General features: G+C 40.0%; 1 protein-coding gene across 2 annotated transcripts in view; it reads right to left on the bottom strand.

Moving 5' to 3' along the window:
• The window catches only part of MTUS1 (microtubule associated scaffold protein 1), an 84610-nt gene that overhangs the window by 51616 nt on the left and 16054 nt on the right, over positions 1 to 16940 (bottom strand). Inside the window, exons 3-6 of one of the 2 annotated variants that reach the window (XM_081019811.1) lie at positions 12224 to 12409; positions 4513 to 4647; positions 2135 to 2239; positions 727 to 777 (exon numbers count right to left, since the gene is read on the bottom strand). In XM_081019811.1, coding sequence (XP_080875937.1) covers positions 727 to 777; positions 2135 to 2239; positions 4513 to 4647; positions 12224 to 12409 — 477 coding nt within the window. The remainder of the gene's footprint in view (positions 1 to 726; positions 778 to 2134; positions 2240 to 4512; positions 4648 to 12223; positions 12410 to 16940) is intronic. The other variant, XM_081019812.1, reaches the window with a different exon arrangement.

Here is a 16940-nt window from a genome sequence, read left to right as displayed (position 1 = left end):
TTACAACATTGGCAAACATGTTGATAAGAGTGTTTGCGCCAAGCTAACACAAAAGAGGGTAGAGAGGACCAACAGCAGGCAGTGTTTTATTTCTTACCGTATGTGTATGCTACCTATGAATGACCTGTAGCCCTCCTGATTTTCCTCAGCTAAAGTTGCCTCTGGTTTCAGAGCTCAGTTGGAGGGAGGAAAAGATTAAAAATAACATAAGGGGCATTTGCAGGGGAGGAATTAAGCCTTATTAAAAAAAAAAAACAGAGTAAAGAATCAGGGCCAAATTAGATGGAATTCTGGCAGCAGGCCCACCCAAATCATGTATGAAGCAAGGAGGATGTGAGGCAAAAGTTAATGAGCAGAAAGGGTGCTGAACGCACTCCCTGCCTTGCCTGTCCCCATGAGCTTTTCCCCCAACCAAGCTCCGGAAACAAAATTAAACCTAATTTCAGCACTCAACCCACACTGGAAGACTCTCAGTGGGGAATGGAACCATAACTTCTGTTTGTAGCAAATGATAAAGACAACCCCTGGAGGGTCACAGGTTTCCCATGCTTGGACAACAGAGATGTCATACTACCAGTATAAAATCTCATATCAAAAAAGGTGCAGGAAACAAAAACACTAAAGTTTTCGCCAACTGCTTCACCCAGAACACCACCATAAAATATACTTAGGATCCTCCTTGCTAGCGCAATACTTTTAGGAACAAAAGGGAGTGATTGAACTCACCAGAACTGAATGTAGACAATAAACTTCGAGGTACATTTTGTCCTGAAGGTCCTGCAAAAGACAAAAACGTAACTTGAACTGTCATACTCTTTTAAAAAAGGAAATAAAATGCACACACTAGCCTTATGGATCAAGCTACTCCTCAAAGGCAACATACCCAAACGTAGCCCAATGGCTCATTCTATAAAACCAATACCAAACAAAAAACACAGAAAATGCTACTTCATAAGGTGAGTAAGTTGGAGGACACTTGCCCCTCTCAGGACTGTACTCCAAATTATTTCGTTCTCCTGAGCAACTCCCTGCCACCATAGGACTTCATGTGCATGTTTGGAGGGAACCCATGCATGTGAAATTTGTAGGGTTGAGGCAAATAACTAACGGTTGGAGTTGCAGGCAGCTAACTATTGCCCACACTACTCAAAGTAGTTTCTCCAGCTAGGAAGGAGCTGCCAGGCAACTGTTACATGTGCTTGTATGAAGCATATATATTTGGGCTTAAGTGGATTATCTTTAAACTCTTCAGGCTCCCTTTAGATTATTTTTTAAAGTACTTGGTCATACAGTGAGTGGATTTAAGAAGCAGGGATATGCTAAATCTTCCCAATTATACATTTTGCCTTGCTGAGAAGTGACATGGTATGTTATCGGCAAATGTGAACATGCAATTATCACTAGGAGGACAGGGTTTTCCAAACTGTAATACTGCATACTGTTTCACTGTTAGCATTATCATGTATTATTCCATGTTCAAAGGCATAAGCCTTGATTTCTGCGCATTTTCGCTTTTCTCTATATATAAGAAGAAATGCTCCTTAAAAAAAACAACCACCACCGCCTCTATTCTGAGACAAAATTAGGTTAATATATGCATGGTTTCTCATGCTGTTATGCATCATTCTGAACTTCTTTTAAAAAATCCTTCCCCGTTCTGCACAATTAATTTAAATGAATGAAAGTCAGCACTGTTTTTGCAGGTTTGTAATAGTTGTTTGGAAACCTATTACTTTATCCACAACATTTATCTACAAATTTAGTTCCCTAGGTGGAACTAAATAGCAAAACGGATACTGCCATCATAGAATACAACAATTCTTACATGCACCAATAAACATTTCCACTCAGTGGAATAAGCATAAACTTAAGCTTTAAAGTAAATGGGGGAAAACACACAGGTACACTTGCCTTAGTCAACACCAGTGCTTAGATGCCCAGGGTTGAGCAAAATCTGCAAAATCCAAGACAAGTCATGTTTCCTAACACAGGTCTGATTGTATATTGTATAAGCACCATGCCAGTTAATTCATCCATGAGCCATTTGGATAGAAATGATGTTGGAGATAACACAGATGAACTTATAACCTTAACTAATAACACCAAGAAAACAAAAATGGGACTAATACTTTACCCAGCTGCTGATTCCCTCTTGCATCTCTGGTTTTCCTTCCTGGAAGAAGTGCCCCAGAAGATTTTGGCAGACATTGGCTCACTGAGCTCAACTTGCTTTTCACTCCTTTAAAGGAAAAGGAAAAGGAAAAAGACACCCCCACAAATAAATTAGACGTTGATATCATGAAAGTATCCAGTGCATCTGTAAACTTTATACAAACCATCTGACACCTTAGAAAACCACTCATCAGTGTAGACAATGCTGAGCTCGATGGATCAATGATTTGACTCAGTATAAGGCAACTACCTGTGCTCTTAATAATATAAAAAATATAAAAACTGCTGCCACACCATGTCAACCCCCTCCCCCCCCCCCATAAGGCCTAGAAGGACATAATGCATGTTGTGCAGCACTGAGTTGGAGATGGGACAATGCCCAACATGGTGTCAGTCTCATCATGCTTTCTATTCAACTAGAAATTACAAAGGGTAACAGGGGGAAGTACACAGAGTAGCAACACCAGTCCCACGATGCCTGGAAAGACTGTTTGGACAGTACTTCTCTCCCCACCCAACTTTTACGTGCAGCAAGTTCAGGAGAGCAAGTTGGGTTTGCATGCTTATGCCCCTCCCCACTATAAAGAGAAGGTATCATCCAAACAGCCCTAAGACTTTTCTCTCTTCCACACAAGACTGCAACTAATTGTTCTTTTAATTTATCAGCAGAAGTGACTACAATCTACTAGGTTCCAGATCACACCTGGAACCAATCAAGGTTCTGTGACAATACTGCCGCAGTTGATCAGGTGTTTTCCAGGTAGATCAAGAACATTCCATATGATTTATTGTGGGGGGGGGGGGATCCATATTCAGTATTCTGATTATTTCTTCTGCCTACAGAGATTTTTGGTAGATGTGGTCAATCCTTGTCCAGGTTACCATACTGGTCTTTGCCTGAACTGGAAAGAACACTGCTTTCCAGCTTAGAAAAATCATTATGAATACATTAGGCTGCCCCCCCCCCCGGTCATTTAAGGCTAAGAAATGCAGCTGCAACAGTTTCAGGGTTCTCTTCCCCCACCCACAAAGATTATCACCTATTTTAATCTTGTGCTGGAAGAGATCACATGGCAGTCATTTAATTAGCCCCTGACCTTTTCCCTTCCACCGATTTCAGCTGCCTAGCGTGACCTGTAAGAATTCTTGGCTGGGACTATGCACGTCTATGGTTTGTACAGAAACTAGCATGCTGCTGGTATTTAAACAAGCAGATGTGCTCCTCAGCTACAGTTAGACAATCATCCATCAATGTTCCAGCATGTGCTTCATTGGTGGTGATTTGGTAGCTTCCTCATCTCATATCTTTTACTGAAGGAAAACATATGCCTGGTTTTTAAAATTAAAATATCCCATCTTTTCTATTTTTAAGCTTGCAAGAGTCATAAATCTAGGAACTAATACGTAGGGCTTGTCATGTAAGGCACTGGTCTCCTCCTGCCCCTCCTGAGCAAGGCTAGAATGGATTTGCCACTAAAGCCTTCAGAGCCATAATATATATATTTAAAACTATCTGGCAGGGAGATGGGAGATCCCAGTGACAATTTACACCTGAGATAACTATCTTCCTCTGATCCCAGAGGGACGCCAAACCTCTACCTGTCAGAATGTCTGGGTTCTGCTTCACTGGAGACTGCCTGACCAATGATGCGTCTTTGTCCCTGCCCTCACATCAGGGTCCATCCCCTTCCTAATGTAGGGGTCCAGGAAATATATTGGTAAGACTAGATGACCCTTGTGGTCCCTTACAACTTTACACTTCTACGTTTCTCTATCACTGACCATTGCAGAGCCTGCAACCACACTCCTAAATAGACTGAGAACACTTACGCTATCATCAAACAAATAGCTTGGGATCAGTCAAATTTTTAGCCACAGAGCTCTGATTGTTTTTCAGTATTCTGTTTTGACCCTTTGTGTCCTTCCCTTCCTCCTGTTTTATATAAAACTGTGTAGTTTTGATTTCTGGGTTTGATGTGTATGGTGGCCGAGCTCAGTAATTCTTGTAAATTCCCACATGCCAAGATCATTTTAGTCCATGCTACTGCAGCTTAGGATCAGGGCTGTTAAAGATCAGATGTTCTCTGGGAGAGGCAAGGGGCTGTGGGCTCTATTTACACTCTGAGCAAATTTTAAGGGAACAGGCCGGCCAATGCAGGGAACATTATTCCAAAGGCCTGGGATCTAAGATTTAATTGAGCCCCACCACCCCTGCCAGATTTATTCCTGTCTGGGGGGGGGGGGGGACAAAGACTGGGAGTTCATAAGGATGAAGTGGCAGCAAGGACATGGGAGCCGCTTGAATAAAAGTGAAGTCAGCAAGCTTAAAAGATGAGATACCTTTTGGGGTGCTTTTCAGGGAAAGCACTCTTGGCCTAGGAATGGGCTTTAGAAAGATGGATTCAGCTGTGCCATTCTGACAAGACGACTTCGAAGGCCACTCTCCATTTCTGATTATAACTGTGGCACTTGTAGCTATAAAGGAAAAATACAAGGCATAAGGAAGTTCAGTTTAAGTACCACATACCAAGAAAAAACATGTCAAATATTCAACACTTGGAACTCTTTTTGCTATCAGAGAAGTCTTGATGTTATAGTGCAGCAGCAAACACAACAAGACTTGTGGCAGCTTGAAGACAAATTTATTATGGAATACACTTTCAGATGTATCAAGTATTATCCTCTATTGTTAGAAATATATCTGTACATGGAGAGTCAACAGGCACATTAAACTCTGGTATTCCTTACAGCGTTAAGATACACTTAGCATCGGGTGCCACAAAGTCTGAAAGTGGAACCCCATCTATCATTGCTGATGGGCTGCTTATACCTAGACCTAGGGACACAAAAGAAACAACTACAAAACCGTTGTGTAAATAATTGCAATGTAACATGCATATGCTCCATTTGTGTACATAGATTTAGTCCATCCACCAGTCTCCAACACACACACTTGTAGGGAAGCATCCCTCATACAAAGATGAGTATCTGGTTTAACAATGCCATAGTGTATTTTCTAACTTTAGGTGGCTATTGTAAGAGGACTGAGACAAGCTACGTTTTCATTACAGTACACTCCCAAAAGGAGTTCCAAAATTATTCTTCCTACAGATCTATTTTCCTCCCTCTATATTATTGTTCCTTTATAATTTCCCTGTTACTCTACACAATGGGCCTGCTTCCCTGGACTGTTCATTTATTTGGCACTATAGTTGTATATCATTACATTATTCTTACCACTATTATTATTAGCTTATATAGCCAGTTTCTTAATCTCAGAGACTACCCAATATTTAGTGTATCCCTTCTGCATCCTTATTCATACCACTCTCCATATAACGTCCTCATGAAACAAGGCAGAGTTTTTACAAAGTTTTTCCTGTTGGGAAATTCCTATTTTTAAACAAAGTGAGCCACTGTTGTCTGTGCTCTGAGCACCACTAAGGAGTGGAGAAGAGGAAGCTGGAGGAAACACACCAACTCCAGATGTCCACCACTAGTCATTTCAGGGGGGAAACTTTCGATTTTTGTTTCATATGAAAATAGCACTCGCTTTCCGAGATGCTTCTTCACTCCTCTCTAACATACTGCAAAAAAGTATCTCCCACTGGGGCTTTGCTTGCAAATAGCAAAGCCAATGGCATGCTGCCCATTAACCAAAAATGAAGAATTAAAAAAATCCTGAAACAATACTGCTTGCAGCTCATACCTGCTGTAAACAGCACATGATCACAAGGAAACAAAACATGTATGTATCTTATAAAATGTGCCCTAGCCTGCAAAAAGCTTCTGCCACAATAAAGGCATGTGTACATACAACATTCCTGATCTCTTAAATCATGGGAGATCACAACCCCTTCCTTCTCCTGTGCATAACTTCAGCCTGCTCACGTTCCTTCCGACTGGATCATGATTTACACCAGTATCGAAACCCTACTTGATAGGGTTGGCAGGAGATGTGCAGCCACATTTGCAGGAGCAGCCAAATCCCAGTCCCCTTACTGCAGGTATTTGACAACTACAGCAATCCAGTTATGTTGAGGACTTCTACATTGTTCACTCTTTAGTCCGAAACTCTATTTAAAAGCCTGCTCACTTTATTTTAAGACTGTGCCCTTATTTTGCACCAACGCAATTTACCTTGCTGGAAAGGGAAAGCAACACCAAGAAAAGGGAAAGGGAATTTTGTTCTGCTGGATTTAGGAAGAAAAAACAACAACCGTCAAGCAGACAGCCATGAAAGCCTCCATATGGATACTCAGACACAACATGCTTGAAACACAAAAACAGCACCTGTAAAGAAGGAAGCGTCAGTGTACTGTCTGGACTTCTTTTTCTCTATGGTCACAGTAAGATCCTAGCACTATGCTCCTATTGTTCACTGTGACTGTTGTATGTTTAGTGTTTCAGTGTTTTTAAACACAAGGATGGACATTTTACAGAATGTGGGACAATAATGGAAACTGCTCATTTGGGTGGCATATGGGATTTGGAGAAAATTCTTTGACAATAATTCTTAAAGAAGTCATGAAAGCACTGGCATGCAACCTTCCATAGCTAAGAGCCACTCATTTCAGAAGAATCTGGTAGATTTTTTTAAAAAAATCATATACTTCTAATCAGTGCTTTTTTCTAAAAAAAAATGTTTGGATACTCTCATTTTCCTACTCATCTTGAAATACTGCCCCTCAATGAGGCCAAACTTAGATTCACAAAATGTTTAGGGGTATAAGTACCCCAGAAAAAAGCACTGCTTCTAATACATTTTGACATCCACTATGTTCATTTTGAACGAACATTTGATGCTTCACAAATTACGGAATAGAACTGGTCCCAAAGTTTCTACAACTGGCCAGGCATATCTATACTATAATTTCTGAAAGACATTCACATTTCAAGCAGTGCATATCAACCACTCAACTAGTCCAGACCCCAGGGTCATGTTTACAGTGATGTGTAAAACCCCTTTGAATGTTACAGAAAACATATGGTCAGACAATAACACAAACATCTATTAAATGAAGCAGAAAGTGGCTCTAGTATTTAAATTATTTACAGTCCTCCAAACACTCTTTCTTTGTTGTGGCACTTGGTGATAAATACAGGGGTCAGCAAACTTTTTCAGCAGGGGGCCTGTCCACTGTCCCTCAGACCTTGTGGGGGGGGGCGGACTATATTTTGAAAAAAAATATGAATGAATTCCTATAACCCAGAGATGCATTTTACATAAACGCATACATTCTACTCATGTAAAAACACCAGGCAGGCCCCACAAATAACCCAGAAATGCATTTTACATAAAAGGACACATTCTACTCATGTAAAAACACACTGATTCCCGGACCACCCGCAGGCCGGATTTAGAAGGCGATTGTGCTGGATCCGGCCCCCGGGCCTTAGTTTGCCTACCCATGGTTGTGTTGCTGCAAAAACATTTAGGCTATTCTATCATTACACCTTGTTAGGTTAGCTTCAGTAGTTGAATTTATGTATTGCTTCCCACCTAAAGTGATTTACAGCCAAGAAAAAAACCCTACAATAAATAAAAATCACAGAAGCTTAGTTTTGTTTTGTTTTTAAAAAAGCTTTTTAAAAAAAAGCTTTAACTGTATAACTATATAATTGGTGCTGCCCAAATGCCTGGGAAAACAAAACACCTTTGCTTGGCACCCAAATGATGAAAAGTCTGGCATCAGATAGACCTCCTAAGGAGAGCATTTCATAAATGGAGAGAGTGCCACATAAAATGCACTTTCTTTCCTTTCTACCCTCGTGACCTCCTTCAGAGGGGGCACATAGAGATGGGACTCAGATAACAATCTCATGGTATTGATAGATACATATGGAGAAAGACAGCATGGCACTTGGTTTCTTCAAGATGGCACAGTTCCAACATTTTTTAAAAAACACCCAAAATATAACACTTTTTTAAAACACCATCCTGCAAAGCTGACTTAAAATCATATTACAAACATGTTTACTCAGATTAGATGAGTACAACAGTCAAGCAGAACACAAGTCTGTCAAATAAGACAACGGACTTTCACAACTTACTCTCCTTCCCATGGCCCTAACTCACAAAACCTTCAATGCACATTAATTTTTTGTTGTTGTTGTTTTAGAAGGCCCATTTAATTACATTTAGAATACGTGTTTGCTGGCGATGCAGATCTGATGCTTCAAATCTGCAAGACCTGCTGCATGTCAGAACTCATAATGATCAAAGAGTGGTCTACTGACCTAGTTTATTGATAGCAATGCACTGGGTCTTTGCAAGGAATCTTGTTACCGTAACAGTGTTTAAAGATACTGTTCAAAGGGAATTAGCACAGTGTAATATAAACTAATATGCCTGAATGAAATGTGCAATCAAATCATTTTCAAATGTCCTCAGTAGTGATTTAGCCTATGCCAGGATGGTAATAACCAATTAATAGCATGTAGGCTGCTGACTTAGCTTATTTTTCAGGAGTATATCATTTTCTGTACCTTCTCAGTGGCCAGGAAATATAGCAAGAAAAATGGACCAGATTTTCATCTTCCACATGTATCCTGCTACCCGAGATGGACAGATCAGCCTGTTCAAGACAGAAGCTGGCTAAATGAACCCTACATCCTGTTAATTTTCATGCTTAACCTTTCCATACTGTTGCATCACTAAACGAATAAGAAAAATTATTCCAGTACTTATGTGAGAAATTGACTACCTTAAGCTAAGGCCAAACTTGCTGAGTTGTTTGGAGGCAAAACCTGTACATGCCAGGCTTATCAGAATTTAAGATAATCCAGCAAAATAACAAATTTGCTGTGCAAATGCCAACATTCATTTTTGTAAGCATTCCAAGCCCAGTGGTCATTCTCAGTCTTGTTAATGAAGACATAGTTTACTCTATTTGTTGAGAATACAACTGTTCCACTGCAAGGAGGAAAACACACTTTATAAGCTTGCCAATAATTAATATAATCTAGCTTCAGCTAGTAAGATCTAGGTTAGATTACTGAAATGCATTATATGTGGGGCTGCCTTTGAAGACAATTTGGAAGCTACAGCTAAGGCAAATTCAGAGAGTAGGTTAGTAATTGGGACCAGAAAATCTGAGCCCATGACACTACTTCTGGCACATCTGTACTGGCTAATGGTTAAGTTTCCAGGTTCAATTCAAAGTACATCTTAGGACCTCAAAGACTACCTCTCCCCCACACGAACCACCCCAGACCCTACACAGCCTTCATCAGAGGCCTTTTTCTGTGTGCCACATCCAAGAGAGGTGTAGAAGGTAGACATATGAGAACAAGCTTCTTCAGTAGTGGTTCCCAGTCTATGGAATGCTCTCCATGTCTGGCACCATCACTGTCCGTTTTGAGGCACCAGGCTAAGCCCAGTAGACCTGAAGTAGCGTCTCCACCCCCATTGTTCAGCCTGGACACTGAGGTCCAGCTCCAAGGGCCTTCTGACAGTTCCCTCACTGCGAGGTTACAGAGAACCAGGTAGAGGGCCTTCTTGGTAGTGGTGCCCACCCCGTGGAACGCCCTCCCATCAGATGTCAAGGAAATAAACAATTATCTGACTTTTAGAAGACATCTGAAGGCAGCCCTGTTTAGGGAAGTTTTTAATGTTTGATGTTTTATTGTGTTTTTAATATTTTAATCTGTTGCCAGATGGGCGGGGTATAATTATTATTATTATTATCAACCCACACTTTGGGGGCATGTGGAGAGGGGGGAGGACTAGTCCTTACTGTATTCTTGGATGGTACATAGTTTAAATTTGGTTTTTAATTGATTTTATTCATTTATATTTTATTTTGTTCATGTCACTTCAGCAGTCCCATCCCCAAAAGCGGCTAATAATGAAAATAATAATGCTGTTCTGGTACAAGTTATACATAAGGCAGCATTTTTCTTCCTTCCTCATCTCATTGCCCTCTCCAGCATATCTGAAACACCATCTCTGACTATAGCACAAGAATAGTTCTATTAAAAACTCTGCATAAACTCAGTTTCAACCATTGCTGAAGGGAAGGCAGTTTCCTTAAAACTGGTGGTGGTGGCTGGTGGGGCAGGGGTTGGGGGGAAAGAAAAACAGCCCAGTCTCAAAACACACACACACTGCAGAAACTACATTTAAAAAGAGAGAGAGAGAGAATGACATAAAGCATTGGGCACACAAAGCAACAGAATTGTTACTTTCCACTTGCTTTAAGAAAAAGGTCGTTTTACAGATATGCACTGTTGTTTTTTTAAATTCCAACCGCTTTACTGAACAAGCATCTTACTATGACCTTAGAATGCTCCAAACATGTATCAGTGTAAGATTGTATGGTGTCTCCCATGGGCTGTTGATGCGTCTGATTCCAAACTGTGCTCAGTAAAGTCATACATTCACACACACACACACACACACACACACACACACACACATTTGGGAAGGAGCGGGTGTGAAATTAAGTCTGAAATAAAAAAAGGGGGGAGAAAGGATGCAATATCCAAACAACAAAGCTCTACAGTTGGAAATGCATTCGGCTAAAATATCCCCCAGATTTGATTACGGCTCTAGACGGCAGGTCAGGCTTACATTTGTTAGACAGAAACTGAACACATTCATCCTCCTCCCCCTCTCCCTAAATCACAATTTTAAAAAGCAATGCAGAATTAACACATGCAGAATTAACACATTCATTTTATTCAATAAGTCAACACATTCTGCCCCTGAATATACACACACACATATATTTTTCAAAAAGGATGATCACCTACTTCTTCTCCCAGTAAATGTGGCTAACAAAGGGATTATACAAAAGCTGTAAGATCCCACTACCAGCAAGGTCAATAAGGTAATATCGCAGTGGCTCCTTGAATCTGCCGGTGGCGTTAGGGTAGAATTGGTGAAAATATGAGGAGAAAAGTCAGTTTCTGTGCAACTGCGAAGTCCTCCTGGTATAGTCATTTAAAATGATCAAAGCAAGCTCAAAGCCCGAAAGACTGCAGCCATGTTCAACCCTCTCTCGTATTCCCCACGCTTGCTCTTAGTGAATTAGAGTGGAAAAAAATTGTAAGCTTCAAGGCAGGAGACAAAACAGATTAAGCCAACTAGCCATCAAGCTAAGAAAGAGTCGTCAATTAATCTGAACAGGAGACCACCACATTTCTTTGTTATGAAGCAAAAGACCTCCCCTTTGTTACGAGCAGAGTATAAGAAAAACGGAACAGAGCAGCATTTACAACCTCCTTAGGTGAGTCAGGCACCGTAGTAAACTGTGCAGCCAAAAAAAAAACCCCCAACATGGCTGTCTGTTCAGAGCCAATCTGTTTGTAGGAGAGATGAATGATGCAAAATTTAAATGTTTTTTTAAAGAAAATAGTACACAGGGAATGTTTGTTTTAAAGGAAAGAGGAAGTAAAGGGAAATGCAATAAACCTTTTTTAAAAAAAGCTATGCTGCAGTTTGCCTCCTCAGCTCAACAAGGTTTTAGCATAATATCTCTCCTCTCCACATAGAAGATTTGAGCGGCTTCAATATGTAGCACCATTGCTACACCCCCCCCCCCAAAAAAATCCCTACAGTTTAAGGCAGTATCAAAGCAGGCAACAGTTAAGCTTTGTCAGGGGGCTGTTTAGTATTAATTCCTTAATGGTACTTAAACGGCGTGCTTGTAAAAATTGGTCTAAGCTGGTAAAGCAGCAACTTATTTGAAAGCCTAACAAAACGAAGGCACCTGCTGTAAAATCAGAAAGGAACAATGTTGTACATAAAGACCGCATACTACAATGAGAGCTAGTCTTAAACCACAAGTTATTTCCATCGCCATTGGTGGATTGTGTTGCCTGCTCAGTGACATAGGTACACATTTGCAAACATCAGGGGGTCCAACAACATGAGAATTTTCCAGTTATTGTTTTCTACCTGTTATTTAGGATAACATCGCAAGGATGAGGACAGCCACAACACCATCAGTGCCATAAGGTCAGACTTAAGCCGTTTAGGGTTTTATTCAACTAATTTTATTTATTTATTTTTTTAAAGAGATGGATTAACAAAAAAATGACTTACAATTATTGCTGCGTGTACTTTGGTCACTCTGAGTGCTACTGACAGAGGAAATGCTAGGTGTTCTCCGTATTCCTTGTCCTTTGACAGGCACTTTTGATTTGGGACTCGGCTTAGCAGAACTGGTCCAAGATCCTGGCAAGGCTTTCACAGATGCAAGCCTCCCCTTGGGAGAACACGTTTCTGTTCCTGCCAGCATAAAAAGGGAGTGAGTCACTAACCAAGATTACAAAAGTAGTAATCTCCAAAACAGTTAAAAAAAAAAAAAAAAGCCTTGCTTTTGTCTCATTAAGGCATTAGTTAAACTGGGGAGATCTACACACGTAAGAATAAATATCATGATGTGGCAGAAGCTAAAAATCATGACAGTTAACAGGTGTGATTCTGGAGAGCTGTTTGTGTTAAAATGTCCCACAACAAGGATGCAGGCAAATTATCAGCATCTATCACATTGTTTCCTGTTCTTTCTGCAAGAAGCTCAGGGTGGCATCCCTAGGCGGTCTCATTTTATCCTACAAATACCCCACAAGATAAGTTAGAAGATAATGAACTTAAATGACTGTATGAGGATCTGAATGTAGTCTCCCCAGCCAGTACTTTCTAAAAGGCATTTTCAGTGGCAAGGAAAATTTCAGCACAACTCCTGTAACTCAAGCCAGCCCTCCACACCATTCTGGCTGGGATTGGAATCCACAACCCAACCTGCACACACCTTTCTTGAATGCACCACCAGTTTCTTAAATGCGCCACCAGTTATTTGTCATTTCTGAGAAACAGTCCTAAGGACCAGAAGTGGGCTTGGAGATATTTGCAAAAGTGTAGGTTTTAACCCGTTCTGGGGGGTAGGTGTGCAGATCCAAGAGATCTGTGCCAACTCTATGAGACTTCAGGGAGTTTAGAGGTTGGTAAGATGCACTGCTGTTCACCGGAGGGGAATTGTTAGAAATGATGGCATTTCATGCCCTGAAAGTCTCCTGCAAAATCATCAGTTGCCTAATTCCATTTTTAAGTCAGCCGGTTAAAAGATTAGTTCTGTTTGAGAGACAGAATCTCAAAAGCACAAATTTGGCAAAGGCAATTAAAAAACACACACACACACACACACACACACACACACACACACAATGCCACCAAATCTCAACACCAGATGGCACTGTAAGATAGCATAGGAACCCTAACAGCTTTTGAAGTTTTACTGTACTTACCACATGAATTTGTTTTTATTTTTCATTTTTATTTATACTTTTTCATTTTACAACAAACACAAAACATAGATTCAAATTATTCCACACATCATATCTTGACTTCCTTTCCCCCGCTTTCTGATATCTATATTACTTTTTACTGCATTTCCATGTTAACCCTGTTTATTATTTATTCCAGATAATCAATGTATGTTTTCTGTCACTGCACGTTTTTACTTTAATCCTGCTAATGTCTCAATTTGTTTAAAATAATTTTGTAAATATTCAACAAATGGTTTCCATTCTATATTAAAAAGTTTATCGTTTTTGTTTCTTATTCTTCCAGTAAGTTTCGCCATTTCTGAGTATTCTAAATAGCTTCTGTTGCCATTCTTCTTTGGTTGGGACATTTTCTTCTTTCTATCTTTGGGCAAAAATCACTCGAGCAGCAGTGACCACACACATAAATACATTTTGATATTGCTGAGGTAACTCTAGCCCCATAATTCCCAAAAGAAAAGCCTCTACCACTTGAATTTGTTAACTAGCTGTTTTAACGTAAACAACTTGAACAGATCAAGTAAAAAAGGAGTTACTAGACATGACTGGACTCTTAACTGAGAAAAAGGTCAAATACCTAGGAGTGTAGTTTACACCCAAAAATATAAATATATTTAAGGACAATTATATTTAAATATGGACAGGAATTAAGAGAAATTTGGAAGTTTGTGGGAGTATGAACCTCTCATTGTTGGGAAGAATATCAGTTATTAAGATGGGTGTGCTATCAAAAATGCTGTTTTTATTTCGAACAGATCCATTGAACAGAATGCTTCAAGGAGTGGCAAAGAGACATTATGAGATTTGTCTGGCAGGGGAAAAAACCAAGAATAAAATATGTTACTAGTGGATCTAAAAAAAGTAAATAAGACCCCAAAAAACCACAAGGGGAGGTGGGGAGTCCAGACAGCTATTTCATTGTTTTTTCTCCCTACATTCTAAACTGACTTTATCTAAGTAAACATCAAATGAGTGGACAGTGAACCCTGCTGTTGGAAAAATAGAAAGCACAAGTAGCATGCATGGCTAAAAAAGGACACTACATCAACTGTAATATAGCATTGGTGTAGAAGCCCCCAAGAGAGGGTGGGCTTTAATCCCCTCCCTCCTACCACCAGTTTCCTCAAAAATCCACTCTAAGATGCTATGTGCTCCAGGAACAAAGTTATTATGGGCGCATATAACAAGATCAATAGCACTTTTAAAAGTAAGAAGAAGATTATATGGATTTGTTTTACCAATACTACAGCTAAAAATTAAAAAAACCCATACACACATGATGTCAATTCAACGTCCTTGAAGTTGACGGAAAATGGAACCACACGTATCAACAAACATGACTGGTAGGAACTGCATATCAGAAACAGGTGCATGACCAATTTTAATTGCAGATTTATTTTGGACAAGCTTCATCCTGATACTAAGTAAAATAAGGGTCCTGTTTCTAGTCTATTGATGCATCAGACCATGGGGATAGGGTAGAAACTCACTGTATGAGCAACCTTATTCAGAGATCTTATTCTCTCTGGATTCAAGCCGTAGCAAGCCCTAGCAAAAAATAGTTATGGGTGACAAAAAAACGATACAAAACCCCCAAATCGCCTAGATTAAACTCTAATGGTTTACATGGGCTATTTTGATTGCTGTTACCATTTTAAAAAAATCTTGGCAGCTACTGGACTTTCAGCCCCTCATCATGCAAACAGGCATCACAATATCCTTTGGCAAGGAATAGAGAAAGATTGATGAGTCTTCTTAACTTCTGAGCTTATCAAATGCTTCCATACATTTGACATCTGGATGAAGAGGATTAGTCATTAGGTTTGATGGGGGAAAATTCCCTGTGTTCATCCCATTTGAGAGCTTTTTCTTGCTGGTGGCAATGCAATAGATCCAGTTTCCAGATAAGAAACACCAAGGTATGCAATAGATCAACCGAAGCGTTCTCTGTCCAAATCTTGCACGGAGGATATGAAATTGCTGTTTGAGAAATGCAATACTTACACTATTTCAGCACCTTTGTCAGGGCAGAACTTTTTAGGCAGCTGCCGATCATAATTTATTTCCTCCTGCAATACAGTCCACCGCAAACAGGCTTACTTCATTGTTTATGATGCTGATAGCTAACTTTACTTTCTCAAAAATGCTGATGAGAACCCAAGCCATCCTTTGGGCAATAATGAGAAATGATATACAGATGCACTTAGGTGACTTATAGTGTTGCATCCTAGGATGTGATCTGCTAAGGGCTTTGCAAAGATTTTTAATTTGCTCTTTTGCTTCTACTAAAGTCAGCATTTTGAATATAACTAATATATTTGGTGACAGTAAATATACAACTGGACTAGACAAATACTAATTGAGACCTAGTCTAAACATGCAATCGCATGCATCTCCTCCTACTTTTTTCCAAGCCAAAAGCAACCTTGGAAGGCTTTGAATTTCAGCAGAGGAATGTGGAGGGAGGACCGCTTATTTCCCCCCAGCTGATTTTCCATCCAAGGGAAAGTCCTTATATCTTTCCCCTCCACAGGCAGAAAAGTAGCTAGAAGGGACCATTTCAAACAGAAAAATCAGGGGGAAAGACTACACAACCCACCACACACACACAAAAATCCAATTCACAGCCTCCCTAAGCCACTTTAAAAAAAAAAAACAAAACAAGATAAGGAAAGATAAACACCACATGTCTAGTTTTGGCCACAGTTTAAGCCAAACTGTTCGGCCATCATGAAAGAAAGAATTACAGGCATCATTATCAAAAGCCAGATGACATGTTTGGATTTAATTCTTCTCAGTTTACTTTATAAAGGATGGCAACTGAACCCAAACCACGTTAAAGGGTTTGTTGCTAGCAGTGCAAAGCTTGATGACAGTATAAGCAGGGGGCGTGCGTGTTATTTTTTAAGTCAACTTTGAACGGAGAACACTATTGCCTACTCAAGTAGGATGTGCAGCAACTGCTTCTCAAACAACCTCACAACAAACTGTGCACACATCTACCATAGGAGAGTACTTAGCCCAAGGCAAAGTATACATCTCTCCTGCATCACTTTTAGCACTGGATATGCATTATCTGCAGTCACCATTCTGTGGCTCAGTGCTCAGCCCACAGTAAGGAAGGGTCTGTCCATTTTGGTTCTCTCAGTTTCTCATCCCCCCCCCCCCAAATCTTAAATTCAGTTCTCATCATTTTGCAGACTTGCAAGAAAAACCTGCACTAAAAAGTTAGTGGATTTTCCTAACACATTTTTATATGCAGTTTTGACTGAAGTACACACTTTTGCAAGCAAGTTTCCTCCAATATGATGCATTTTGTAAGCTATTTTTACTAATACTTTCATTTTTATGCACACTTTTCCTCCCCCCTATATGAATACATTGGTTGGAGAACTGCATTGAGCAAGTGTGAATTTCAAAGGATAGCTGTGTTTCAGTTCACATATCATTTCAGAAAGTGTAATTTGATAGTTTTG

Source organism: Podarcis pityusensis (assembly GCF_964106645.2).
Source record: "Podarcis pityusensis genome assembly, chromosome: 9".
In the NCBI taxonomy this organism is placed as follows: domain Eukaryota; kingdom Metazoa; phylum Chordata; class Lepidosauria; order Squamata; family Lacertidae; genus Podarcis; species Podarcis pityusensis.
Note: the sequence above shows the minus strand (reverse complement) of the source record. Positions and strands in the feature narration are given on the sequence as shown.